The 27,095-nt window shown below is 47.6% G+C and overlaps 1 protein-coding gene and 1 pseudogene across 5 annotated transcripts; one reads left to right on the top strand and one right to left on the bottom strand.

Annotated features, from left to right (window-relative positions):
• Window positions 1-1,952: 1,952 nt before the first annotated feature.
• Window positions 1,953-25,157, bottom strand: TBC1D13 (TBC1 domain family member 13). Of its 5 annotated transcripts, none has more exons than XM_007527053.3 (12): window positions 25,047-25,157; window positions 24,045-24,118; window positions 20,024-20,064; window positions 19,376-19,437; window positions 19,130-19,229; window positions 17,967-18,049; window positions 13,768-13,927; window positions 9,539-9,749; window positions 8,185-8,348; window positions 5,701-5,861; window positions 5,471-5,528; window positions 1,953-4,359 (listed from the first exon to the last, which is right to left on the bottom strand). In XM_007527053.3, the coding sequence occupies exons 1-12, from the start codon at window positions 25,067-25,069 to the stop codon at window positions 4,294-4,296; spliced, it is 1,203 nt and encodes a 400-aa protein (XP_007527115.1). In that variant the 5' UTR covers window positions 25,070-25,157; the 3' UTR covers window positions 1,953-4,293. The 5 variants fall into 5 exon arrangements, 4 of the variants coding, with proteins under 4 accessions (XP_007527115.1, XP_060056295.1, XP_060056298.1 ...); XR_009552113.1 differs by lacking the exon at window positions 1,953-4,359 and adding an exon at window positions 6,218-6,279; XM_060200312.1 differs by lacking the exon at window positions 20,024-20,064 and having other exon boundaries at window positions 25,047-25,104.
• Window positions 13,014-13,360, top strand: LOC103117062 (large ribosomal subunit protein eL36-like; annotated as a pseudogene).
• Window positions 25,158-27,095: the final 1,938 nt, after the last annotated feature.

The raw sequence follows: 27,095 nt of genomic DNA, 5'->3' as shown, positions 1-27,095 counted from the left end.
TCACCGCTTGCGAAGCGACCCCCTGCAGGTGGGGAGCCGGGGGTTCCAACCTTATGCCACCCCTTGTGCTTTGCGCCATATGTGCTTAGCACGCTGCGCTACTGCCCAGCTCCCGATATTTATTTTTTTTTTATTGGATTGAGACAGAGAGGGAAAGAGACACCTGCATCCCTGCTTCACCACTCATGAAACTTTCCCCTGAAGGTGGAGCCCAGGGACTTGAATCTGGGTCCTTCTCACTGTAATGTGTGCGCTTAACCAGGTACTCCACAGCCAGGCCCTGCAATGCTTTATTATTTATTTACTTTAACCCTAGCACTGCTCAGCTCTGGCTTGTGGTAGTGTTAGAGGGTTGAACTTGGTTGGGACCTTGGAGTCTCAGGCATGAAAGTGTTGGTATAACCATTATGCCATCTCCCCCTGACCCCAAATGATTTTCTTACTAAAACCCAATGAGAGGATGGACGCAAGTAGCACTTACTGCTGGTTGGAACAGAAACTGTTAGGGTTCTAGAAAGCTGCTTTGCAGTATATATGAAAAGTATTTTATTCAGAGGGATAGGAGAGGAAGAACCAGATATCACTCCGTTACATGTGCTGCCAGGAATTGAACTCAGGACCTCATGTTTGAGAGGCCAACATTTTATCCTGTACCACCTCCCGGACCACAAAATAGAATCCCCCCCTTTTTTTTTAATTGCCTCTAGAGTTATCACTGGGGCTCAGTGATAACTACAAATCCTGGTGGTCCTGGTGGTCATTTTCCCCTTATTTTTTAAAAAATATTTATTCCTTTTTGTTGCCCTTGTTATTTTATTGTTGTAGTTATTATTGATGTCATTGTTGGATAGGACAGAGAGAAATGGAGAGAGGAGGGGAAGATAGAGAGGGGGAGAGAAAGATAGACACCTGCAGACCTGCTTCAACACCTGTGAAGTGACTCTCCTGCAAGTGGGGAGCCAGGGGCTCAAACCAGGATCCTTACGCTGGTCCTATCACCTGACTCCCTTGAACTGGGATCTTTACGACAGTCCTTGCGCTGTGCCACCTGCACTTAAACCGCTGCGCTACCGCCCATATAACCATAACTCCCATGCCCATATCTTTCAATCCGCTTTGAGAACTACACTTGTATCAGGAATGCAAGGATTTCTGACAAACCTTACACCATCGTTTCACCTAAAATAGAGGATGGACTTTAAACAAAATGTTAAGAAAAAAAGGGTACCCATTCTGGCCATAGCGTATTCGATGATATTAACTAAAACACTTAAAAAATCCTAGGAAGGGAGATAGCATAATGGTTATGCAAAGACCTTCATGCCTGAGACTCCAAAGCCCCAGGTTCAATCCCCAGGAATACCATAAACCAGAGCTGAGCAATGCTCTAGTCTCTGTATTTCTTTCATTAAATCAAAAACAAGTAAAACTGCTGGGGAGATAGCATAGTGGTTATACAGAGGCACTCATGCCTGAGGCTTCCAAGTTTCAGGTTCAACCTCCCACACCACAAGCCAGAACTAAGTAGTGGTCTGATTTAAAAAACAAACTGGGCTCACCCCCCACTTTCCTTTCTCACTTTTCCAGTGGTGTGGGGATTGAACCTGGGACTTTGGAGCCTCAGGTATGAGTCTCTTGCGTAACCGTTATGCCACCTACTCCCCACACACACTTTTTTAATAGAGGGTGAGAGATAGAATCTAACACTTGCTTCACTATCTGTGATGTAACCCTCATGTATAGTGCTCCTTTGTGGACTCAAACCAGGCACTTTGAGCATGGCAAAATGCGCACTTTATCTTTGCTAATTCTTACATACCTCCATAGGCTCTTTTAATATGACTCTCTTGAACTTTTCCTAATGCCCTCATTGGATATCCCAACTCAGTCCCTATTCAAACATTTCCTACTCCCAGGTCTCAAAGAGTTTTCATCCCATTGCAGCACCAATGCCCACTGCAAACAACACATGATTTATTAAAAGACCACTTGCCAATGGTATTGATTCAATAGACAAAACAGATGGAGAAACAGGCAGACTTAACACTCTGACCCTCTGGAGTGAGACCTTATAAATGCATTATGAGTCCAAAAGTCCCAGGGCAATTTCTGAAGCCTCAGATACCCAGGGAACTTCCCTTGAGTCTGGGGAGGGGAATCCAGGGTAAACCCTTTTCTCAGGCAATATACCCCTGGGGAGCTCAGTCTAACCTGGTTATGGTCCCTGTGCACTTGACCTTCACTCCAAGGTCAGGAAAGGGCATTGGACCCAGGTCTGTCACTGAAGCAAATTAGATGCAATGATTCAAGTAATATGGCCCCAAAATGGCAGGCAGGGGGGACAGGCGAGGGGAAATGCATCAGATATCATCTGGGCAGTGTCTGCTGGGTCCTAGGTGGCGGTTCACACCTCAGGCTGTGAAAGGGTCAATGTTGGGACAGAACCATCAACTGACTAGTTCTGGGGAGAAGGTGGGCAGGGCTGATGGGAAGCCATGTGTCTCAGTCCCAATACAGGGCTCTCAGGAAATCTGTTAGATCCCAGCTCTCATCATCCTGACACCGTCATAGGAAACAGCCCTCTCAACCAGCACTTGCTAGAAACTGGAGATAACAGAGCCGCAGGGGAAGTTATTGACTATTCAGGGAAGTCAGAACTGCCCAACTCCTTTCTATGTCCCTTCCCAAACTAACTAAGCACTTGCCAATCTGTAATAAATAAAATTATCTAAATAAATAAAAAAAATCCTCCAAATACTGTGTGCTAGGAGAGGAGGCAAAAAGGCAAGTATATAAAGCCCAGCCACTTCCAGGTACAGCCTGGTAAAGGGGCAGCACTTGGGGAAGCCGTTCCTGTCCACAGCAGCACCTGTATGGGCAGCAGGAGGTCCTGACTGCCAGACTCGGGGCCAAGAGGGCTGTATCCTGCCAGCTAGTTTGGGGAGGGGAGGAGGACCCTTGAAACATTAGCCAGCCTTCCAGACCCAAGCCACACACCTCCTCAGAAAAGGAAGGGGGCGTAGTGGAGATAAGCCCAAGCTTCAGCAGCCCAGCAGCGAGAGTAGTCTGCCTCTCCTGCCAGGAGGGTGCCTGCACCCATTCCTGGGGCCAGTGCAAGCAGCAACCAGAGGGGCCAGCGCTGTCTTCAGTCAGTGCAGGAGATGCCCTCTCCCAGCACTGACAGATCCAGAGAGCTTAGCCCTACCTGGGCCAGGAAGCCACCTGTACTCCTATGGCCCCAGCTCGGCACTGTCTCATATCTTCTTCCTTTGGGAGATGGGCCTGGGTGGGGGAGGGCTTCCATTAGCCACTGTTTCTCAGCAGCTTTTGGTTTCTGTGATTTGTTGGAAGCAGGTGCAGGGGCCTCCAGTGAGGCACAGTGGACTCCCAGTCTGGGGGACAAGGGGACTGGTGCCTGAGGATAGGATACAAAGGTCACAGCTGACCACCTGGAGCTTTAACTAGACCAAACTCCTCTGTCTCTGGGATTCAGGAAGCAGAAGTAGGATGGAAAGGGGAAGAAGCTGGGGATAAGGCACCCCAAAAGAGAAGGGTTGAAGGGCAGAGAGAGAGAGCAGACAAAAGTGAGTCACACACACTGTGAAAGAGGTGGAGGGAAAAAGAGGGGGAGACAGACAGGTAGAAAGGAGAAACACAGACCTGGAGGGATCAAAACTCCTCTCTCACACACACACTCAGAAGCAGATTCTCAGGAAATGAAGACAGACAGACAGACAGACACACACCTACAGAGAGACACTCCCGGGGGAGAGAGAGAGGGTGTTACTGGGCCTGGTAGCCTCTTATAGCTCCTTCACAGTGTCATCGTCCCCATGGAGACGATTAGCACCAACCCCCAGAAGTGGTTTCTGGCTCATTTGTCAAGCACCTCACCCAACCAGAGCCCAGGAGACTGGGGCAGGAGAGGGCAGGAGCAGTGGAGGCAGAGGCAGGGAGGGCCCCATGCCAGTCCCGTGTACCCCATATCTGTGCCCCAGTCCCCAGAAACAACTTCATGAAATGCAGCCTTGCTCAGCAGCCTGGTCAAAGGGTCCAGGGCTGAGGGGCAGGGAAGGAGCCAGGGTTTGGGCATGGGGAAGAAGCCTGGCACAGTGTGCTCCTCATGGGAGTGGCCAAGGGTGAGGGAGCCAGGGCAAGAAGGCTGGAGCTGATGGTCCTGCAGCTTCCACTTGGGCTGGGAGCTTACAGGCTTCTGGCATCTCAGAGGCCAAGGCACCAGCATGGGTGGGCATGGGTGGCTTCTCTCCCAAGCCTGGGCTTCTTGCCACCAGGTTACTTTGAGTCTTGAAGTTCCTTGGCTTTCTGTAGGATGTGGCAGACGTCGGAGATGGGGTAGTCCTGGGCAGGGAAAGGCCAACAATAAGCCTTTGAAGTCAGCTCACTCTTTGCTACCTGTGGCCTCCCCTCAATTGTGACCATGCCAGAGCTGGGCCGCAGGGGCAGAGGCCACAGGCCACACCCCACCTAGACCCCACTCACATAGCTACCACTACATCCACTCAGCACTGACTTAACTGATCCGACCAGTACCTCCCAGAGGGTGTCACAGTCATTTCCTGCCTCATCTCTCCTCACTTCTGCCATGGAATCCTGAGATCCTTTGTTTAAAACATTTTTTCTTCATTTTTTAAAATTTTATTTATTTATTTAATTGGATAGGACAGAGAAAAATTGAGAGGGGAGGAGGGGGGAGAAAGGAGGAAAGAGAAACACCGGCAGACCTGCTTCACCGTTTATGAAGCTCTCTCCCTACAAGTGGGGACTGGGGGCTTGAACCCAGGTCCTTGTGCACTGTAATGTGTGCACTTAACCAGGTGTGCCACCACTGGACCCGCTGAGCTCCATTCTGAGCAAGTGTGGGCTGAACACTGTGCACTGGTTCACAAGGCTGCCTCAACAGCTGATGAGGAGGTGACTATGATCAGGCCCATTTCATAGACCTACCAACAAGGTTGTTGAAAAGCAACCACAGGCCAGATGCTAGTGAAAGAAGTCAAGTCTAGAGATGCTGTCTCAAGGCTCAGGTCACATCACAAGAATTTTTTGGGGGGGTGTGCACACAGGGTACAGGGGCTTTGATCAGAAGAACTCCGAGACTCCACAAGCCAAGTGTTCTTAACACTCTGCCCACGTTCCTTCCCCACGCCTGAGCCTGAGCCTGAGCCTGACCACTGACGAGCAGCATCACCACAGACAGTGTGTCACTGTGTTTGGATATGATTAACCAACACAGAGAACTCGGCAGAGGCCAAGTCATTCATTCACTCAAAGCCACACTACACAGTGGCCAGTGGCAAGTCCAGGATTCCAAACCAGATCCCAACCCAAACTGCCCCCGGAGTCTGGACTCTATAAAGCCCTCTACACTCTACATTTGCTGAGATCACATATCACAGAGGCTGCTAAGTGTCTGGCTAATGGACAAACATCCCTTCCCAAATGCTATTACCTGCAGGAGCCGCATGTTAATAGTAAAATCCCCTTCCAGCAACTGCTCCCGGATCAGTCTAAGAAAAAGAAGTATTAAGAGTGCTGGAACCCTGGGACACTCTGAGTGTAAGCCCCTTTCCCACTCCTTCTTCACCACCCAATGTGGTCTGACAACAGCCCAAGAATTCCAGAGGCTCAATCCAGCCTCTTGAGAGCAGCCCTGCCACCCCTCTGCTCAGAGTCACTCACACGAGCATGGCACAGCACACAAGGAGGAGGAAGTCAAAGCGGCTTTCGTCAGCAAAGAGCGAGTCCCAGATGCGGATGACGTCGGGCAGCAGGAACTCCTGGGAGAGCAGCAGTGTCAGCCAGCGGAAGGCGAAGAACTGGGGCTTGATGTTCTGCTCTTGCTGCGGAGACAGAGGCATAGGGAGGGTGCAAGGAGACATGCTGGCTGGTCACCATGGAATGCCAGGCAGCCTGTTAGACGTGAATTCAGAAAAGCAGCAGGACCCAGGACCTCACTTGGAGGCCACAGAGGCCAGGTGAGGGAGGGCCAGCAAACTGAGGAGGGTGGCCCCGAGCTGCCTGGAGAGCCTGGCTCAGTTACTCAGGCAGCTAATGCCTGCTGCCAGCCAGTGTGCTCAGAGCTCCCCATTTTGCAAGAGAAGTCGGGAAGCCAGAATTTTATATAAGCTCTTCGGATTTATAAATGATGGTTCAAATTGTTTTTCGAATACCATGTGGACTACAACCTTGCACTTACAGAGACCTGCTCCACTCCACGATCCAGAGTTCCTCTGGTGTCAGACACGGTGCTCTCATGTGCTGTTGGCCATCAAACCCAAAAGCCTTAGTTATACTCATCTACTGGATGAGTCCTCTCCTAGATACATTCCAATAATTGAAAAAATTTCTTTTAATTTTAGTATTTATTTATTTATTTATTTTTACCAGAGCACTGATCAGCTCCGGCTTATCTGGTGCTAGGAACTGATCCTGGGAACTTGAAGCCTCAGGCATGAGAATCTTTTTGCATGACCATTATGCTATGTCCCCAGCTCAAAAATTATTATTTTTTTTAAGTATTTTATTTATTTTTGAGAGAGATACAGAGAGAGAAAAACACAGAAACACCAGAGCACTGCTCAGCTCTGGCTTATGGTGGTGTAGGGGACTGAACCTGGGACTTCAGAGCCTCAGGCATGAGAATCTCTTTGCATAACCATTATGCTAACTACCCCTGCCCAATTATTTTTTTTCAAGATTTTATTAATTTATTAATGAGAAAGATAGGAAGCGAGAGAAAGAACCAGATATCACTCTGGTACATGTGCTGCTGGGGACTGAACTCAGGACCTCATGGTTGAGAGTCCCATGCTTTATCTACTGTGCCATCTCTCAGACCACTATTTTTAATAATGAAGTTCAGTGGCCAGGGAAACAGCTCAAATGGCAGTGCCAGGCTGGCATGCCTGACACTTCTGGTCTGCACACCAGTGCCACACATACCACAGAGGTGCTCGGGTTCTTGCTTTCTCACTGTCTCTAATGGGAAACTCTCCATCTCACATGAAATCAGTAAAGCCCTCCCAACCCCCCCAGAGCTCTGCTCAGTTCTGGCTTATGGTGATGCAGGGGATTGAAGCTGAGACCTTGGAGTCTCAGGCATGAGAGTCTCTTTGCATAACCATTATGCTATCTACTCCCTACCATGAAATCAATAAATCTTTAAAAAAAGAAAGAAATTGGTAACTGGGAGGTGATGTGGTGGATATAGCATTGAATTATTCAATCCCTAGCATGACATGTAATCAGAGTGTTGCTCTGGTTCTCTCTCTCATTAATAAGTCTTTTTTTTAAAAGAATTAACAACAACATAGTTTAGAAGCAGGGGATGTGTTTCAACAGGAAGAGCATAAGCTTTGCCTGTGTGAAGTTCCCAGTTTGTTGATTCCCCCATACTGCCTATGATGGAGAAATGCTCTGGGCTCTCCCTTTCTCATTCATAAAATGAAGAAATGAATCTTTGAAAATGAATCTCAGGGTCTAGAATGTAGCCTCATGGTAGAGGACATGCTTTGTATGTATAAGGCCCTAGTTTTGATCCCCAGCACTAAATAAATACATATATAAAAACAAAGTCCAGGGAGTCGGGAGGTAGCGCAGTGGGTTAAGTGCACATGGCACCAAGTGCAAGGACCAGCGTAAGGATTCTGGTTCAAGCCCCCAGCTCCCTACCTGCAGGGGAGTCGCTTCACAAGTGGTTAAGCAGGTCTGCAGGTGTCTGTCTTTCTCTCCACCTCTGTCTTCCCTTCCTCTCTCCATTTCTCTCTGTCCTATCCAACAACAACTACAACAATAAAACAACAAGGACAACAAAAGGGGATAAATAATAAATAAACATTAAAAAAAAAAAATCCATACTTTTCTCAGAGCACTACTAACATCTGAACTAGTGTAGCATACTGTGAATGCCATACATAGTGCCTAGCACTCAGTGGGGACCACGTCAACTGATCCATCACTCCCAGCCTGCTAGTCGCTGCCTCAGTCTCCCAGCCCTGCCTCCAGATGTGGGTCACTATCCTCTAGCAGTATCGGCCACTTTCAATCCCCAGACACTACAGCTAGACCTTGGCCTGCATCTGGGCTGCTCAGACACCTAAGGACAATGTCCTCTGCCCCATCTGTTGGTCTGCATTGGCTCATCTGGTCCTAGGGGGTCCTCACCAGCTTCAGGTAGAGTTCCACGTCCTTATCCTTCAAAGTGGAGTACACTTTTTCCATCTTGTAGGTGATGCCACATTGTGAGTCATCTAGGCTCTTGATGAAGTTGTCTCGGATCTCAGCCATAAGGTTGGTGAAGCAGAAAAAGGTATCCGCCTCAGCATGCTCTGGAGGACACAGGAGGGTGAGGGCTGCATCCAGGGAAATGCTGCCCTCCAAGTCCCACCCTACCCCTCACCTATGCTGAGATCCTTCCCTCAGCTCTGACTCTCACCGAGTAAGTCCTCACTCCACCTCAGTCAAGCTCAGTTATCTCTGTTCTTGACCACTCTTCATGCCTATTTCCTCCTTTTAAATCTGCTGGCGCATGTAGCGTGAAGCACAAGGACCGGCGTAAGGATCCCAGTTCGAGCCCCTGGTTCCCCACCTGCAGGGGAGTAGCTTCACAGGTGGTGAAGCAGATCTGCAGGTGTCTATCTTTCTTTCCCCCTCCTCTCTCCATTTCTCTCTGTCCTATCCAACAACAAATGACATCAAAATAACAATAATAATCACAACAAGGCTACAACAACGAGGGCAACAAAAGGGGGAAAAAATGGCCTCCAGGAGCAGTGGATTCATGGTGCAGGCACTGAGCCCCAACAATAACCCTGGAGGCAAAAAAAAAATCTGCTGGCAACACTCACTTAGCAACTGACTACATACTTGCCTAATAACATTTTTCAAATCAGTAGTTACAGACTGTTGTATATACACTTCATCTCCTCTACCAGAAATTAAGCTATAAATATCAAAAGAACAGTAAACACCCAACATCCTAGAAAGTTCAAGCCTTAAGGACCTCACAGTGATCTAGGATTCCCCTGATAACCTACACACCATCATGCCTGCATGACTGTTTGTTTACAGTGAACCCAGGGCATCTCATGAATCTGTAATACCACTAAATGGTCTCTTCGAGCCAATTATTTTCACTTTTTTTTTTTTTAAGGAGAGGGAGATAGCACAGCACCATTTCACCATCAATGAAGATCCCCCTGGCATTGTCCATGCTGCTCCCATGTGGTGCTAGGGCACAAACCCAGGGTCTTCCACTCGGGAAGGCACGCACTCTACTGTATGAGCTATCTCCCATGCCAGCATGGCTTTTGTCTAGGGATATGAAGACCCACAGTTTTTTGGCTTTCTTTCCCCCTTCTTCCTTTCTTCCATCCGGCCTACCTGCCTTCCAGTAGAGCTCTGATTAATAATGGTACTGGGGATTGAATGTGGGGCAGAACCTGGGACTTCCTGTATGCAAGTACTCTGCACAACCACTGTGCTATCTCCCCAGCCTGCAGCCATGAAATTATTTTACCTTTCCACTCGCTGTTGGGGTCAGTGGCAAAAGTATAGTAGAGAGGCCCCACGATCTCATTCATGCCCTGCACATAAGCGATGCCAGGGTTGAGCTTGGCGTAGATGAACAGGATCCGTTCCACCACTTCCCAGTGGGCCTCACAGCCATTGGGCAGCACCTCATATTCATTCAGGGATGAGGGCGTAGTGTTCTTGTGTGGGGAACTCATCTACGGAGGAAAAGAAGAGCCCATTAAGAAGGTGGGTACCAAAAAAAGAAAAAAAAAGAAGGCGGGTGCCGAATTATGACATGTTCTTGACAGAAACAGTTACCAAGAAAGAAGCTCAGGCTTAACTTTCCAATTCATAGATGTACAAAATATTGAGGAATGAAATCAATGTCACCAGGACACAGACAATCCAGACAGTGGGACATTCACAAGACAACTGGACTAAACTAAATTTATGATGATAAATGCTCACCACTAAAATAAAAGAAGTATGACAGTAGGGGCATAGGGGAACTTTCTGGAATGATGAGAACATTCTGTCTTGATTTGGCTGACAGTTATAGAGGTATAGACATCAGGAAAGTGCATTTGGTAACATGCTTAAAATCTATGCATTCAGGGCCCAGGAGGTTGTGCAATGGATAAAGCCCCGACTCAAGTATGAGGTCCCACATTTATCACTGGCTTCGTCTGTGCCAGAGTGAAACTCTTGTTCTTTCTCTCTGTCTCATGAACCAAAAAAAAAAAAAAAATCATCTTTTTGAAAAGAGATCTGCACATTTGTTGCATGTAAGATATACTTCAATTATGTATTAATAAAATCAAACAAAACACCTTTAAAACTCTCAGAAATGGGGCAAGGAAGTGGCACACATGGTCTGGCTTCCCCCAGTGCCACCATCATGGTGTAACCATGTGGTCCTAGAGGCTCAAATCCATGTCCTTGAACATGGTAAGGCACAGACCCTACCAAGTGAGACATGTCCCAGCCCCTGCAACTTTCTTGCTATATATATAATAAACACAAATACGGGAAACCGTTCATTTTTGTATTTAGGTGGAAAGCATATACCACTGTATATATGCATTGTACACTTTAAACTTTTCTGAACATTTCAATTTTTTTTTTTTATTATCTTTATGTATTTATTGGATAGAGACAACCAGAAACTGAGAGGGAGGAAGAGAGGCAGAGAGACACCTGTAGCCCTGCTTCACCACTTGTGAAGCTTTCCCCCTGCAGGTGGGGATCGAGGGCTTGAACCTAGGTCCTTGCACATTGCAATATGTGTGCTCAACCAGGTGCACCACCACCCAGTCCCTACATTTCAAAAACTTTTATGAGTTAAGTGGCAAATAGAGATAATGATCTATGTTAAAGGACCATGCAGATGTCTCTAATACTAGCTGTCTGTCAGGATCTATGAGGAGCTTTCTGTGGTTCAGGTACATGGGGTTACCTATAGAAGAGCCACAGGGCCTGGGAGATAGCATAATAGTTATAAAAGACTCCCATTCCTGAGGCTCTGGGTCCCAGGTTTAACCCCTGGCACCACCATAAGCCAGAGCTAAACTCTGGTAAAGGAAGGGGAGAAGAGAGGACAACTGATATTCAAAGTACCCAGCCTTGGGTAAAGAGGTCTAGAAGTGAAGTTCTGCTCAGATTCTTTGCACCGGAATCTGATGTGAATCTAAAATGGGTAACGCTCGGCACTCTGAATGTAGCCATTAAGGCGAAGGAGTGGCAGGAGCCAGGGCAGCAGCAGCCAAGTAAAAGGGTGCCCCAGACAACAGGCCAGGTGGCTTAGCCAAACATTCCAAACCCTCAAGCACATCTTAACTTCCTGTAGGTACATGCAAACCTGGGGTCAGCTGAGCTACTGGTTGTCCTGTGGTGAACAATGACCACTTTTCTAGAAACAGAGAGCCCAGATCAAAGTTAATACACTTGGGGGGAAAATATCCTAGTATACTTTCTTAAGTTGTCAGAGACCAGAGAAGGGTTTTTTCCATTATTGGAGGACAATGAAAAGTTTTGAAGAGCAAATCAGAATTCCTGGTAGTCATGCAGTAAGTTTAAGTTTAAGAATGAGATGGTGGCCCAGGACATGTAGTGGATAAAGTGTTGGGCTCTCAAGTATGAGGTCATGAGTTTGACCCCTGACACTGCAGGTACCAGAGTGCTCTGGTTTGCGTCTTCTTCCCCTTCCTCTCTTCCTTTTTTTTTTTTTTTAATATTTATTTATTCATTTTCCTTTTTTATTGCCCTTGTTGTTTTATTGTTGTTGTTATTGATGTTGTCGTTGTTGGATAGGACAGAGAGAAATGGAGAAAAGGGAGAGAAAAAGACAGACACCTGCAGATCTGCTTCACTGCTTGTGAAGCGACTCCCCTGCAGTTGGGGAGCCGGGGGCTCGAACCGGGATCCTTACACAGGTCTTTGTGCTTTGTACCAGCTGTGCTACCGCCCGAATCCCTTCCTTTTTTAAAAAATATTTATTTTCCCTTTTTGTTGCCCTTGTTGTTTTTATTGTTGTAGTTATTATTGTTGTCATCATTGATGGACGGGATAGAGAGAAATGGAGAGAGAAGGGGAAGACAGAGAGGGGGAGAGAAAGATAGACACCTGCAGACCTGCTTCACCACCTGTGAAGCAACTCCCCTGCAGGTGGGGAGCCTGGGGCTCAAATCGGGATCCTTATGCCGGTCCTTGCGCTTCATGCCAAGTGTTTTTAAACCACTGCTCTACCACCCAACTCCCCCTCCCTCTCTTACTTTCTCCCTACCCGCTCCCCAAATAAGTAGATAAAAAAGAAATGAGATGACACACTGGTTTAAAAATAGGTAGCTTCTCAGATCGACTGGAATCTGCTAGAAATCTGAAGTTCAGAAACTAAGTACAGGCACCTGGCTGAACACACGTTACAGACACTAAGTATGACTTGGCCACTACAAATCTTACCACTTCTTCCTAAACTGATCAGCACTGTCCCCATTCGCCACTCCCAGGCCCAGCCCACACCCACGCACATTGCCTTGGACATGGCAGTTACCTCCCAGCAGCCTTCCCACTTCCATTCTTGCCCCTTCAAATCAATTATTCTCACAGCAAGATGTTACAAAAGTAGGCCACAACCTTGCATCCTAGCCCGGCAGGGCACTGCAAGGGCTCCTCAGTTCTAAAGCTATAGGCCCTGAGTGCCTCATCAGCTCCCACCTCTCCAGCATTCTCTGGCAATCTCTCCTGTCTCTAGACAGGCTGGACTCCTCTATTTCCTGAACACAACATGCTGCCTCCTGCCTGGGGACTTGCACATATACCCTCCTCTCAATCTAGAGTGCTTGTTCCTCTTGAGTCTGTGAAACCTCAGCTTTGGATTTGTTTTTTGTTTTGTTTTCTCAGACTTACTAATGTATGAACGAAAGGCAGAGAGAGGGAGAGAGGGAGGCTTCCACCGCAGCAGCCCTAGCAGAGCAGCAGCCATGGCCATGCACTCCACCATGGCCATGGGCCTCAACCAGGGCCACAAAGTCACCAAGATCATCAGGAAGCTGAGACACAGTCCCCACAGCAGGCACCTCACCACACACACCAAGTTCATGCAGGACATGACTCAGGAGGTGTGTGGCTTCACCCCGTACAAATGCCAGGCTATGGTGCTGCTCAAAGTCTGGAGGACAAGTGGGCACTCAGGTTCATCAAGAAGCGGGTGGATACCCACATCTGCATCAAGAGGAAGTGGGAGCAACGTGTTGGCTGCCATGAAGGCAGCCAAGGACAAGGAGGAGTAAGCCCTCTTCGCTTCCCTGCTGGCCCCAACTCTGAATAAACTGTGGTTTTCTGGGGGGTGGGAGTGAGAGAGAGGGTTCAAAAACCAGAGCATCACTCTGGCACGTGATGCTAGGTATCAGACTCAGGACCTAGAGCCTGTACGTCCTGTGTGCTGCTTCAGTGCAAACTTTGAGGCAAGGAAGCTTCAGCTTAAATGCCACTTTCCCAAAAGTTCTCTCTGACACCAGGAGTAGCTCAGCTGCCACAAATACTGCCAGTCCCACTCACTATTCATGGCCTAGCAGGGCTTCCCAATCTAAACGCAGTTCTGATATCACCTTTCAGGAAGAGTCCCAGAGAGGCCTGGCAGAATCAAGGCTGCTTTGTGCAACCTCCAGGGCAGCTGGCCATGTCTGACGGCTAGAAGGAAAAGCTGTGGAGGGAATCCCTGGGGTTGCCTCTCACATTTGTGACGCCACTCCGGTTCCGGGCCACTGTCTGGGATTTCAGCGTTGTCTGTTCCACCCGCTTACGTAGGGTCTCAAACTCATTCTGGGGGTCCAGGATGAGGAGGCAGGGGTACTCGGTGGCCCTCTGGAAGAAGGATATATCTGGGCACAATCTCCTGTCAAGAGGAAACAGAACTTTGATTCTGCTGGATTCCATTAGCACTCTAGTGCCTTGGCATCCCAAACATTTGTTCTCTTCCAGTGAACAACATTTTATTTTGCAGCAATAGCTCAACTGGTGAGTGCAGGACTTGCATGCCTGCGGTTCCCTGCTGGATCCCTGGTGCTGTGTGAACTAGAGTGGTGCTCTGCATTGTCTCTGTCATGTGAAATTCTCTCTCTCATTCATCTGTCATATATAAAATAGATCTTTTTCTTTTTAAAGTTTTATTTTTTATGATTGAATAGAGGCAGAGAGCAATTGAAAGGGGAGGGGGAGACAGTGAGTGAGAAAGACAGAGAGATACCTGCAGCCCTGCTTTACCACTGGTGAAGCTTCCTCCCTGCAGGTGGGGACCAGGGGCTTGAACCTGGGTCCTGTGTACTGTAATGTGTGCGCCATCACCTGGCCCTACTAAAATTGATCTTTAAAAGCATACATGGTGTGAAGCTCAAGGATTGGCATAAGGATCCCAGTTTGAGTCCCCAACTCCCCAGCTGCAGGGGGGTTGCTTCACAAGCAGTGAAGCAGGTCTGCAGGTGTCTGTCTTTCTCTCTCCCTCTCTGTCTTCCCCTCCTCTCTCCATTTCTCTCTGTCCTGTCCAACATCAACAACAAGAGCAACAAAATGGGGAAAATGGTCTTCAGGAGTAGTGGATTCATAGTGCAGGCACTGAGTCCCAGTGATAACCCTGGAGGCAAAAAATAAATATAAATAAATAAATGTTTTGCTTTTTAAATTTTTATATATTTATTTATTTATTTTCCCTTTTGTTGCCCTTGTTTAACATTGTTGTAGTTATTGATGTCGTTGTTGGTGGATAGGACAGAGAGAAATGGAGAGAGGAGGGGAAGACAGAGGGGGAGAGAAAGATAGACACCTGCAGACCTTCTTCACCGCCTGTGAAGCGACTCCCTTGCAGCTGGGGAGTTGGGGACTCAAACTGGGATCCTTATGCCAATCCTTGAGCTTCACACCATGTATGCTTAACCTGCAGTGCTACTGGTTCGAGCCCCTGGCTCCCCACCTGCAGGGGAGTCGCTTCACAGGTGGTGAAGCAGGTCTGCAGGTGTCTTTCTTTCTCTCCCTCTCTCTGTCTTCCCTTCCTCTCTCCATTTCTCTCTGTTCTATCTAACAACAATGACATCAATAACAACAACAATAATAACTACAACGACAATAAAAAACAAGGGCGGATGAATATGGGATGATCTCACTCTCAGGCAGAAGTTGAAAAACAAGATCAGAATAGAAAACACAAGTAGAACCTGAACTGGAATTGCCATATTGCACCAAAGTAAAAGACTCTGGGGTGGGTGGGTGGGGAAAATACAGATCCAAGAAGGATGACAGAGGACCTAGTAGGGGTTGTATTGTTATATGGAAAACTGGGAACTGTTATGCATGTACAAACTATTGTATCTACTGTTGAATGTAAAACATGAATTCCCCAATAAAGAAATAAAAAATAAAAAAACAAGGGTAACAAAAGGGAAAATAAATAAATATTTAAAAAAAATTTTTTTAAAAAAGACATCTAAAAAAGGTATGGAATCTAAGGAAGGAAGGAAGGTAGGAAGGAAGGAAGGAAAATGTGATCTGGAAGTTGGTACAATGGTAAAGCACTGGATTCTCAAGCATGAAATCCTGAGTTCAACTCTCCACAGTACATGTACCACAGTGATACACTGCTTCTCTTTCTTTTTCATTAATAATAAAATAAAATCCTTAAAAATAAATAGGAGGCCTGGCAGTGACACACCTGATTAAGAGCACACATTACAGTGTACAAGGACCAGGTTCAAGCCCCCGGTCCCCATTTGCAGGGGAAAAGCTCCATGAGTGATGAAGCAGGGCTGAGGTGACTCTGTTTTTTTTCTTTTTTAATATTTATTTATTTATTCCCTTTTGTTGTCCTTGTTGTTGTTATTATTGTTGTCACTGTTGGATAACACAGAGAGAAATGGAGAGAGGAGGGCAAAACAGAGAGAAGGAGAGAAAGACAGACACTTGCAGACCTGCTTCACCGCCTGTGAAGCGACTCCCCTGCAGGTGGGGAGCCCGGGGCTCGAACCAGGATCCTAACGCCGGTCCTTGCGCTTGGCGCCATGTGCGCTTAACCCACTGCACTACCGCTGAACTCACTGTCTCTCTGTTTCTTTCCTTCTCTATTTTCCTCTTTTCAAGTTCTCTCTATCCAATAATAAATAGATAGAAAACTTAAAAAATAAAGAAGGGCTGGGTGGTAATGTACCTGGCTGAGCACATACATTACCATGTGCAAGGATCCAGGTTCAAGCCCCTGGTCCCCACTTGCAGAGGGGAAGCTTCATGAGAGGCGAAACAGTGCTGCAAGTATCTCTGTCTCTCTTTCCTCATCTTCCCCTTCCCTCTCAATTTCTCTGTCCTATAAAGTAAAAGAAAGTAGAAAATGAGATCTGGTGGTCTGGGAGGTGGCACAGTGGATAAAGCGTTGGACTCTCAAGCACGAGGTCATGAGTTTGATCCCCAGCAGCACATGTACCAGAGTGATGTCTGGTTCTTTCTCTTTCCTCCTATCCGTCTCATTAATAAATAAATCAAAGAAAAAAGAAAATGCGATCTGCAACTGAAACACTACCTATAAAATATACACTGTCTGGGAGTCGGGCGGTAGTGCAGTGGGCTAAGCGCACGTGGCGCAAAGTGCAAGGACGGGCACAAGGATCCCGGTTCGAGCCCCCGGCTCCCCACCTGCAGGGGAGTCGCTTCACAGGCGGTGAAGCAGGTCTACAGGTGTCTGTCTTTCGCTCTTCTCCCTCTGTCTTCCCCTCCTCTCTCTATTTCTCTCTGTCCTATCCAACAACGATGACAACAATAATAACTACAACAATAAAACAACAAGGGCAACAAAAGGGAATAAATAAATATTTTTTAAAAAGAAGAAAAGAAATATATACTGTCTATAAAGTAAATAAATAAACAGATAAACACCATTTTATCTATAAAGAACTATAAAGTTTATCTATAGAGAACTACTCCCACCATCTCTGGAGCTTTCACTGGTACTGTTCCTAACATACCAGGACTTGGAATTCAGGTTCTCAAGTATGGTACGGTATTTGCTTTACTGGTTGAGTAGTTATCTTCTGACCACCTGTCCCCCAATAACTCCAACCAAAAAATGTTGAGGAGCTGGCTCACGGAGTAGACTGAACATTTTACCACACATGAGGACCTGCAAGGGGGAACTTTCTTTCTTTCTTTTTTAAAGAACTCTTCTTTTTTCTTTTTTAATTCCTATTTATTATTGGATAGAGACAGAAACTGACAAGGGAAGAGGACGGAGAGAGGGAGAGAGACAGAGAGGTACCTGCAGCCCTGCTTCACCACTCATGGATTTTCCCCCTGCAGGTGGGGACCAGGGGCTTGATCCCTCGGACCTTGTGCACTATAATGTGTGTGCTTAACCAGGTACGCCACTGCCCGGCCCAGGGAAGTTAGTTTCTTTCTTTCTTTCTTTCTTTCTTTCTTTCTTTCTTTCTTTCTTTCTTTCTTTCTTTCCTTCCTTCCTTCCTTCCTTCCTTCCTTCCTTCCTTCCTCCTTCCCTCCCTCCCTCCCTCCCTCTTCCTTTCCGGTTTGAGCACCTGTCAGGGAGTCATTTCACAGGCAGTGGAGCAGGTTTGTAGGTGTCTTTCTCTCTCCCTGTCTTCCCCTCCTCTCTCAATTTCACTCTGTCCTATCCAGAAACAACAACAACAACAATAACAGCAACAACAACAACAATGGAAAAAAGATGGCTGCCAGGAGCAGTGGATTTGTAGTGCAGGCACAGAGTCCCAGTGATAACCTTGAAGGCAAAAAGAAAAAGAGAGAGAACCCCTATCAGATTACCATACTTATAGGTGTCAAAAAGAAAAGCAAAGACAAAACAAAACAAAACAAAACAAAAGGCAGAACTGGAAAGCCCCTGGAAGTGCTATGGCCAACTCCTGGTCCCCAGGGGCCCTGCTTACCGCACATCTTTGTCGATCTGCAGCAGCACCTCATTGTCCCTGAAGTAAGTGTTCCACCGGCTGTCAGGGTTGGGGTTGAGGGGCTGTGGGGAGAGAAGCTGCTCTGTCCAAGGCCCAACTAGGCCCCTCGGGTCAGGTCACAGTCTGGAGGAGTTCAGAGTTTCCTCGCACCAACAACCCCAGAGGCCCCGCCCCACACCATTACATCCAAACTCCACAACTAGCAGCAAGGCCTGCAATCTGCTCTGAGGACATCCCTGCTCAATGTGACTCTGTCCTTTCTGTCCACTGCTGGAGATCTAGTCCGCTATTCATAGTGGGGCCCACTAAAGGTTCTTGAATGCATGTTTTGTCATGATGTCCTCTGAATCTAACTCACAGATGCTTTGAGTTAACAATTGAGTATCTGAAGGACGGCTCTGGGCCGCCTCCTCCTCCTCCCTCTATTTCCTGCACTTGGGAGCACATTGGGAAGACCTACAGGAGGAGCACAGGATGAGAGAACACAGGTGAGGAAAGAATAGAGGCATCCTCCAGGTCACAGAAAGGCAGTTTACTCTCACTCCCACCTTCTCTGAATTTCTCCCACTATAAAGTCACAGAACCTGGGAGCCAGGTGGTGGCACACTGGATTAAGCACAAAAGTTACCATGCCCAAGGATCCAGGTTTGAGCCCCTGGTTCCTACCCACAGGGGGGATGCTACACAAGTGATGAAGCAGGTCTGCAGGTGTCTCTGTATCTCTTTTCCTCTTTCCCTCCCCCTTCCCTTTCAATTTCTCTCAGGTCTATCTAATAAAAAGGTGAAGAAGAAGGAAAAGGAAAAAAAAAAAAGGTCGCTGGGAGCAGTGGATTTTTCGTGCAGGCACTGAGCCCCTGTGATAACCGTGGTGGCAAGAAACAAAACAGAGAACCTCCCTCAAGGAAACAATACACGACTCCTGGGACCCCAGCTGTCATTTGTATCTCTCACTGGGTCCAGGGCCTAGAGAGTAGAGGAGCTCTTTGGTAGCTGAGCAGTCAAATGCAGAAAAAAAGGACTGAGAGAGCCAGATGGAACAGACAAGGCCACATCTGTCCTCTGGGCCGGGGACCTTGCCTGCTCCAAATCCCACAGCACTCCGCACTCTGCAGTCTCTGTTCCCACGGTTAACCCCTACTCACGTGGTCCTCAAAGGTGACATCCTCCCTGGACATGCCCATGTTGGCCTTGGCAATGCCAGGCTGGATAATCATTTCCCTCAGGAACTGAGCATAGAGCTCCCTGCAGGTGAGAAGAGGGGAGAGTCATGATTCCCAAAGGCCTGGCCCAGGGAGTGTGGGTCAGAGAAGCAGTAACAGGAAGCAGCATCTTCGCATTTACTCTGACAACAAAGCCCTCCCATCATCTCCCTTGCTTGGGGGTCTCACCTCTGCTTGGCCAGGATGGAGGTCCATGAGGCTCTCTCCAAGGGGAGGTAATTCAATAGAATCTGCACAGAGGAAAAGGAGCAAAGCTCTGGCACCATCCCCAGCCTAACCCTGCACAGGAGGCAGAGTCTGACAGGTCTCAGTAAAAAATGCCTGATGAAGCTCAGAGAGGACAAGATAGACTACAGCTCAGGAGTGTAGGTGTCAGCTCAAGGAGCCTCTACTTCCTCCTCTCTGCCTCCCTCTTCCTTTACCCTGAACAAGCCTTTGCTCTGCTTCTCCTTACATACTCTTCCAGATGATAAAGCTCTGTGCTCAAAGAGGTTGGAAACTTTGTCACTAGTCTTTCCCTACCACCCCAGCTAACACTTTCATCTAAAACACAAACTTTTTTTTTTTTTGGTCCCAATAGTATCATTTCCACTGCACTGTACAGACCAGGAAGCAGAGGCATTTCCAAGTGCTCCGTTCCCCAAGGGGATTCTGGAGAGAATACCAAAGAGAACAGAAAACCCAGACCTTCCCAGAAAAGCTTCCCCCAGACAAGCAAGGAAAGGTGCAGACCAAGAAGGGGCTGAGGTTGGGGTAGCCCATGCAGGAACCCCGGGAGTCTGAGCAGAGCTGAAGCCCTACCCCAGGCACACCCACCTTCCAGCAGAGGCACCGCAGTCCACCCTCACAGGGGATGCCTGTGGACACACACACACAAAGGTCACATCCCAGGCCAGAGTCCCACCACCACTCCCTCAAAGCCAACTGGCGGGGATCGGAGTGGGCAAGAGGTACTTCTTCAAGAATTGCTTTCTTCCAGGCTCAGTAAAATAGCTCACCTGGGTAGTGCACTTGCTCTATGATCTCTATGAAGTGCACAACCCAGGTTCAGGCCTAGTCCCTGCCCCAGGTCTGTTCAACAACAAAATTCATTTCTTCCAGAAAGACTGATACTAGACACAAATTTATCTTTCTGGGAGTCGGGCGGTAGCACAACGGGTTAAGCACACGTGGCGCAAAGCGCAAGGACTGGCGTAAGGATCCCAGTTTGAGCCCCCGGCTCCCCACCTGTAGGGGAGTCACTTCACAAGCAGTGAAGCAGGTCTGCAGGTGTCTATCTTTCTCTCTCCCTCTCTGTCTTCCCCTCCTCTCTCCATTTCTCTCTGTCCTATCCAACAACAATAATAACTACAACAATAAAACAACAAGGGCAACAAAAAGGAAATAAATATTTTTTTAAAAATTTATCTTTCTTTTTTTGTCACCAGGATTATCACTGGGGCTCAGTGTGGCCATTTTTATCCTATTTCCCCCTCCCTTCCTTTTATTTCATAGGAGAGGGGAAGTGGAAGGGACCAGGCAGTGGCTCTACATGTTAAGCACACATAATACAAAGTGCAAGGATCCCAGTTCGAACCTCCAGTTCCCCACCTGCATGGGGATCACTTCACAAATGGTGAAGCAGGTCTGCAAGTATTTATCTTTTCCTTTTTTTTTTTTTAAGATTTTATTTATTTATTAATGAGAAAGATAGAAGGAGAGAGAAAGAACCAGATATCACTCTGGCACATGTGCTGCCGGGGATCGAACTCAGGACCTCCTGCTTGAGAGCCCAAAACTTTATCACTGCGCCACCTCCCGGAACAGGTATCTATCCTTTTCTTTCAATTTTCCCCTTCTCTCTCAATTTCTCTCTGTCCTATCCAAAAAAAAAAAAAAAAAACGGCCACAGGAGCAGTGCAAGCCCCAGCAAGAACCCTGGAGGGTATGAAAGGGAGAGAGAGAGAGAGAGAGAGAGAAAGATAGCTGCAGCACTATTTTACTGCTCCTGAAGCATCCCCCCACAGGTGCGGACTGGCAGCCTGAAATTGGGTTCTTGCATATGGTAATGCCTGTGTTCAAACAGGTATGCCAACACCCAGGACCCTCTTTTTATTACTATTACTACTACTATTATTATTTTATCAGAGCACTGCTCAGTTTATGAAGGTTCTGGGAGTGAAACTGGGACTTTGGAACTTCAGGCATGAAAGCCTTTTTACATAACCACTATGCCATCTCCCCGCCCTTGATGCTAATCTTATGTGTGCAATTTCTCTCCATGACCCCCATACCTAGTCCAGTGGGCTCTCTGCTGGGAATGTCTTGAGATAAACCTTTCCCATCCTTATCCCTCTTTCTCAGCACAAACTTTACCTGCCATCCCCTCTTTTAATACTTTTATTTATTTACTACTGAACAGAGAAATTGAGAGGGGGATGGGAAATAGAGAGGGAGAGAGACAGAGACACCTGCAGCACTGCTTCATCACTTGTGAAGCTTTACCCCTGGCAGGTGGGGACCAGGGGCTTGAATATGCATCCTTACACTTAGTATTATGTGCGCTTAACCAGGTGCGCCACCACCTGGACCCCCAGCCATCCCCTCTTCCCAGTCAAAATCTGGCCCCTTGTTAGGAAATAGTACTATCTCCGTACTATCTCCAGGACGTCTCCTTCAAAGCATCCATTACAACCACACTGCATAGTAATGTAGTGTTCTTCTTTAACATCTCTAACCCCTACCACTGGGTAAGCCCTAGAAAAGCAAGAATCATATTCATCTTCTATTCCAAGTACCTAGTATAAGGCATGGAACACAGAGAGAATTACAAAGTAGGGGGCTGGGTGGTGGCACACCTAGTTAAACGGACATAGTACTAACTGCAAGGACCTGCACAAGGATCCAGGTTCAAGCCCCCACTCCCCACCTGCAGGGCATCCACTTCACAAGCAGTGATGCAGGTCTACAGGTGTCTATCTCTCTCGTCCCCTCTCCTCTCTCAATTTCTGTCTTATCGAGTAATAATAATAAATGGGGAAAACAGGACCACCAGAAGCAATGGATTCATAGTGCCGGCAGCAAGCCCCAGTGATTAACCTGAAGACAAAAACAAAACAAAACAAACAAAAAAACAGAATTAAAAAGTATTTTGTGGGGAGTCGAGCAGTAGTGTAATGGGTTAAGTGCACATGGCACAAAGCGAAAGGACCAGCGTCAAGATCCCGGTTCGAGCCCCCGGCTCCCCACCTGTACGGGAGTCGCATCACAGGCGGTGAAGCAGGTCTACAGGTGTCTGTCTATCTTTCTCTCCCTCTGTCTTCCCCTCCTCTCTCCATTTCTCTCTGTCTTACTCAACAACGACAACATCAACAACAATATCTATAACAACAATAAAAACAACAAAGGCAACGAAAAGGAAATAAATATTTTAAAAAAATTTTTTTAAGTATTTTGTGGAATACAACTAAACTATGAATGTGATTTGTACTTTATACACTATTTCACTTAATGCTTAGCACAAATATAAGATCAGTATGATTGTCCTTATTTTACAAAGAAATTTCTCTGGGATTTTGCTTCGTTTTTGCTGCCACTGGGCCTCAATGCCTGCATGACAACTCCACTGCTCCTAGCAGCAATTTCTTCTCTTCTTCTTTACAGAGATAGAGAGAAATGGGGGTGGGGTGAGGGTAGAGAGGGGCAAATGAGACACACACACACCTGCAGTACTACTTTACCATTTGTGGAGCTTCCCCTCTGCAGGTGGGTGCAAACTGGGTCTTTACACAGAGTAACATGGGAACTCTACTAGAATCACCAATGCTGGTCTCTCCTAGAGTTTTTTTTGTTTGTTTGTTTTCATTTGATATTTCACCAGAGCAGTGCTCAATTCTGGTTTATGGCGATGCTAGGGATTGAACCTGGGAAGTCACTGCACTTCAGTCCTCACATAGCCATTATGTTATCTCCCCAGTACTCTGGGATGATTTTAAAGACAAGCAAAGAGAGTTCTAGAAGATGGCACGGTTGATAAAGTGTTAGACTTTCAGGCACTATGTGACAAGTTCAGCTGCCAAATCCCATATGCCAGAGTGATGTTGTTTCTTTCTCCCTCTCTCATTTACAAACGGGGGTGGGGGGGTGCAGGCTGGGAGGCAATGCAGTGGACAAAGTGTTGGACTTTCAAGCATAAGGTTTTGAGTTTGATTCCTGGCATCATTTGTGCCAGAGTGGTGCTCTGGTCTCTGCCCCCTCCATAAATAAATAAACAATAAAGCAAGCAAGCTTTGGGGGTGGGGAGACCATCTCTATGTGAAGTTAACTATGCCAGAAGGACAAAGTCAAACACTGCTCAGGTTCAGCTCCTTTAAATCAATGTCTTAAACCTGAAATTTTACCCTTAATCAAAGGTCACTGTTGCTTGAGTCAGCTTGGAGATCAAGCCAAGGAAATAAATAAAGATCAACTCAGCATAAGTGAGTTGATTCTACTAGCAGGAAGTTTGCTGAGAAATGAAGAAAGATCTAGCCTCAGCCAAGAAGCCAGAAAGTCACTTCCCCCAGCCATCGTCTCTCATTTTTGTTCTTCTTCAGTTACTTCCAGAAACTAATAACTGTCATTTCTAGGCAGATGAATGTCCCATCCCGTCAAGGACCATTAAGCATACTAACTGTGGCTGCCACTTTTCTGGGAACTCAGAGCTGTAACTGACTGATCAGCTCCATGGAATCTGGAGAAGGCCCCAGGAGTCAGGCTGGCTCCCAGCACTACCCACGTGTGGCCTTGGGCACCTTCTCTTCCGTCCTAGTCACAGGCTGCTCTAGGAAACCCTGAAAAATGGAGAGGTGTTTCTTACCACTGAAACTGAGTTCTCGAAGCTTTTCCAAAGCAATTGTGGGCTCTTTCAGGACATCCTGGAAATCTGCAATTCTGAGAAAGGGGAGAGCCAGGCAAACAAAGTAAATCCAAACCACCAACAAGAACACCAGGTTCCAATAGCTCCCCGGAACATAAATAAGGTCAAGTTCTGTTAAGGTCCTGGCCAAAGGCATATCTAGGATATTACAAACCTATAATTGCTTCTGAAGAAGTATGGAGACATTGTTGTGTAGAAGTTCTCTAATGAGCTCTATGAAATTAGGCTCATTCTGATATTTAGTGAGTTGGCATTTATTGGGCATTTCCTAATGGCCAGGCCCAGCCCACAATGCCACTACCTGAACTTAAAGAACCCTAGGAACCAGTTGTAATTTGATCCGTAGACAATATTCAATGTGCAAGCAGGTCTCCAGGATTAAAATTCTACCCTCTCAAAAGGACTTTCAGATCTGCCGGCAGACAAGTACAAATGGGTTTCTCCGTTGTTTTGCTTTTTCTTTAAACAAGTAATGGAGGAACCCTGAAGGGTGAGGAAAAATTAGCTAATGCTGCAGGATTTAACCCGGGTAAAGAGATGGACTGGGAGAGCCACATTCTCCAGTAAGAAACGGGTCAGGGGTCGTGGAGCTTCTGAGAGGAAGGTGCTGGTGCGGAGGGTCTGAAGGGGAGAGCAGTACTAGCAGGGGCTGGTGGGAACCGGGCATAGAAGCCCTGCATTAGAAAGACACCCAGGCAAGGAGAATCCAGGTGTCCGGGGTGAGAGAAGAAGAGAAGGGAGATGGGGGGGGGGGGCAGAAGAGATGCCTCCGCCCCCTAATCCGTGGTCCCCAGGCAATGATGTTGGAAAGTGGGCGCCAGAGACCCTCTGTTCGGGGGGTTTCCGGTTCCTGGAAGCAACCACATCCCCCCCCCCCCGTAGGGTAAAGGGGGTGACTTGGGTACGAATGATCCCGCGGGGTCGGCCCCCGTAGCCCCTTACCGGCTCTTGTGCAGACTCGACATGGTGTTGACTTCCGGATCGCCCCTAGCTGCCTCTCCAGTCTCCAGCGCCCCTCTAGGGACGCGGGGGGCTCGGCAAAAGCCTCCGACCGGAAACGCAACCGCGGGCGCTCACGTTCCGTGGAGCCCTGCCCACTCAGCCAGGCCCAGCGGGGCTCGGTTCACTTGCTGATCCGCCTCCTGCGGCAGCTCGCAGCTCCCCTACCGCTAGGCACACACACCAACGTCCCACTTTAGGCGGGAAGGTTTCTTAGAACCCTGGAGGCCAAGATTAACTGCTGTAGGACGGGTGAAGTGTCCATTGTGTGCCCTGAGGCTATTCCTTGCACTTCCTCAGTTTCTACTGCCCAATATACCTGTCACCCAGGTATATATAATGTCTTCCTTGCAAGTGTCACACTTGCAAGTGTCGTGGTTTCAGGGACACAGACCACACGGCTGACTATACAATCCTCTGGACCACCATGTACCCCCTCTACCTACCGCCCCCACGCTGGTCTTTCCACTGCTGGGGCCGCCATGCCTTTAACAGAAAGAGCACAAGGCAGAAGTTTCGAAAACTATTGGATGGAAGGACTAGGCTACATTTCAATGCTTTCTGGACTTTTGGATTTCAGAGACAATTAACTGAGAGATTACGGAAGGCTTCCAGAGCCTGCTCAAGTATCCAGGTTCCAGACCCCGACTCCCTGCCTGCAGGGGTGGGCGTGGGAGGCACTCAACAAGAGGTGAAGCAGGTCTGCAGCTGTCTTTCTCCCTTTCTATCTTCCCCTCCCCTCTCAATTTCTTTCTGTCCTATCGAATAAAAAATAAGTACTTTTTAGTCCAACATTCAAACGGTTGTGCCGTCTCCTGGGGTGCTAGGATTTCATTTGGAGGAATCAAGGGCCTGTGAGCCCAAGGGATACTGAGCGGAAACACCTCTCTCCCCCATTCCACCCTGTCATGGTTCCTCACCCTAGATCCCCCGTCAACTCCTGGAGCCTTCTTTATCCGGGCTTTCATTTCAGAACAATGGAAAATGAAATCTTGGGGCCAGGTGGTGGTGCAATCGGCTAAGCACACATAATACTAACCTCAAGGACCTGAGTTCTAACCCCTGCTCCCCCTGCACGAAGGTCTGCCTCAGGTCTTTCTCTTTTTCCTCCTTCTCTTTTTCTTTTCTTTTTTTCTTTTCTTTTTTTTTTCTTTTTTTGCCTCCAGGGTTATTGCTGGGACTTGGTGCCTGCACTACAAATCTGCTGCTCCTGGAGGCCAATTTTTTTCTTTTTTTGTTTTTATTGTTGTAGTTATTGTTGTTATTGATGTCGTCGTTGTTAGGACAGAGAGAAATGGAGATAGGAGGGGAAGACAGAGAGGGGGAGAGAAAGACAGACACCTGCACACCTGCTTCACCGCCTGTGAAGACTCCCCTGCAGGTGGGGAGCAAGGGGCTCTAACCGAACCAGGGTGCGCTACTGCCCAGTTCCCCAACTTTTCCCTTTTGTTGCCCTTGTTGTTAATCATTGCTATTATTGTTGTTGTTTTTATTGCTGTCCTTGTTGGATAGGACAGAGAAAAGCCAAGAGAGGAGGAGAAGACGGGGGTGCGGGGGCTGGGGGGGAAGACACCTGTAGACCTGCTTCACCGCTTGCGAAGGGACCCCACCTGCGGGTGGGGAGCTGGGGGCTCAAACCAGAATCCTTAAGCCGGTCCTTGCGCTTTATTCCATGTGCGCTTAACCCCCTGCGCTACTGCCTGGCCCCCTTTAATTATTTTTTTAACCAGAGCACTGCTCAGCTCTGGCTTATGGTGGTGCAGGGGATTGAACCTGGAACTATGGAGCCTCAAGCAGGAGAGTCTGTTTGCATAACCATTATGCTATGTAACCCCCACACACACCCTTTCTCCTTCTAGCTCCCCATCCTCTCTCAATTTCTCTCTGGTCTACCTAATAAAAAAAAAACTACATAAATGGCTACTGGCAGTGGTGGATTCCTTCTTCTTTTTGCCTCCAGGGTATTGCTGGGGCTCGGTGCCTGCACCACGA

The sequence above is a fragment of the Erinaceus europaeus genome, chromosome 10, assembly GCF_950295315.1.
Source record: "Erinaceus europaeus chromosome 10, mEriEur2.1, whole genome shotgun sequence".
Classification (NCBI taxonomy): domain Eukaryota; kingdom Metazoa; phylum Chordata; class Mammalia; order Eulipotyphla; family Erinaceidae; genus Erinaceus; species Erinaceus europaeus.
Note: the sequence above shows the minus strand (reverse complement) of the source record. Positions and strands in the feature narration are given on the sequence as shown.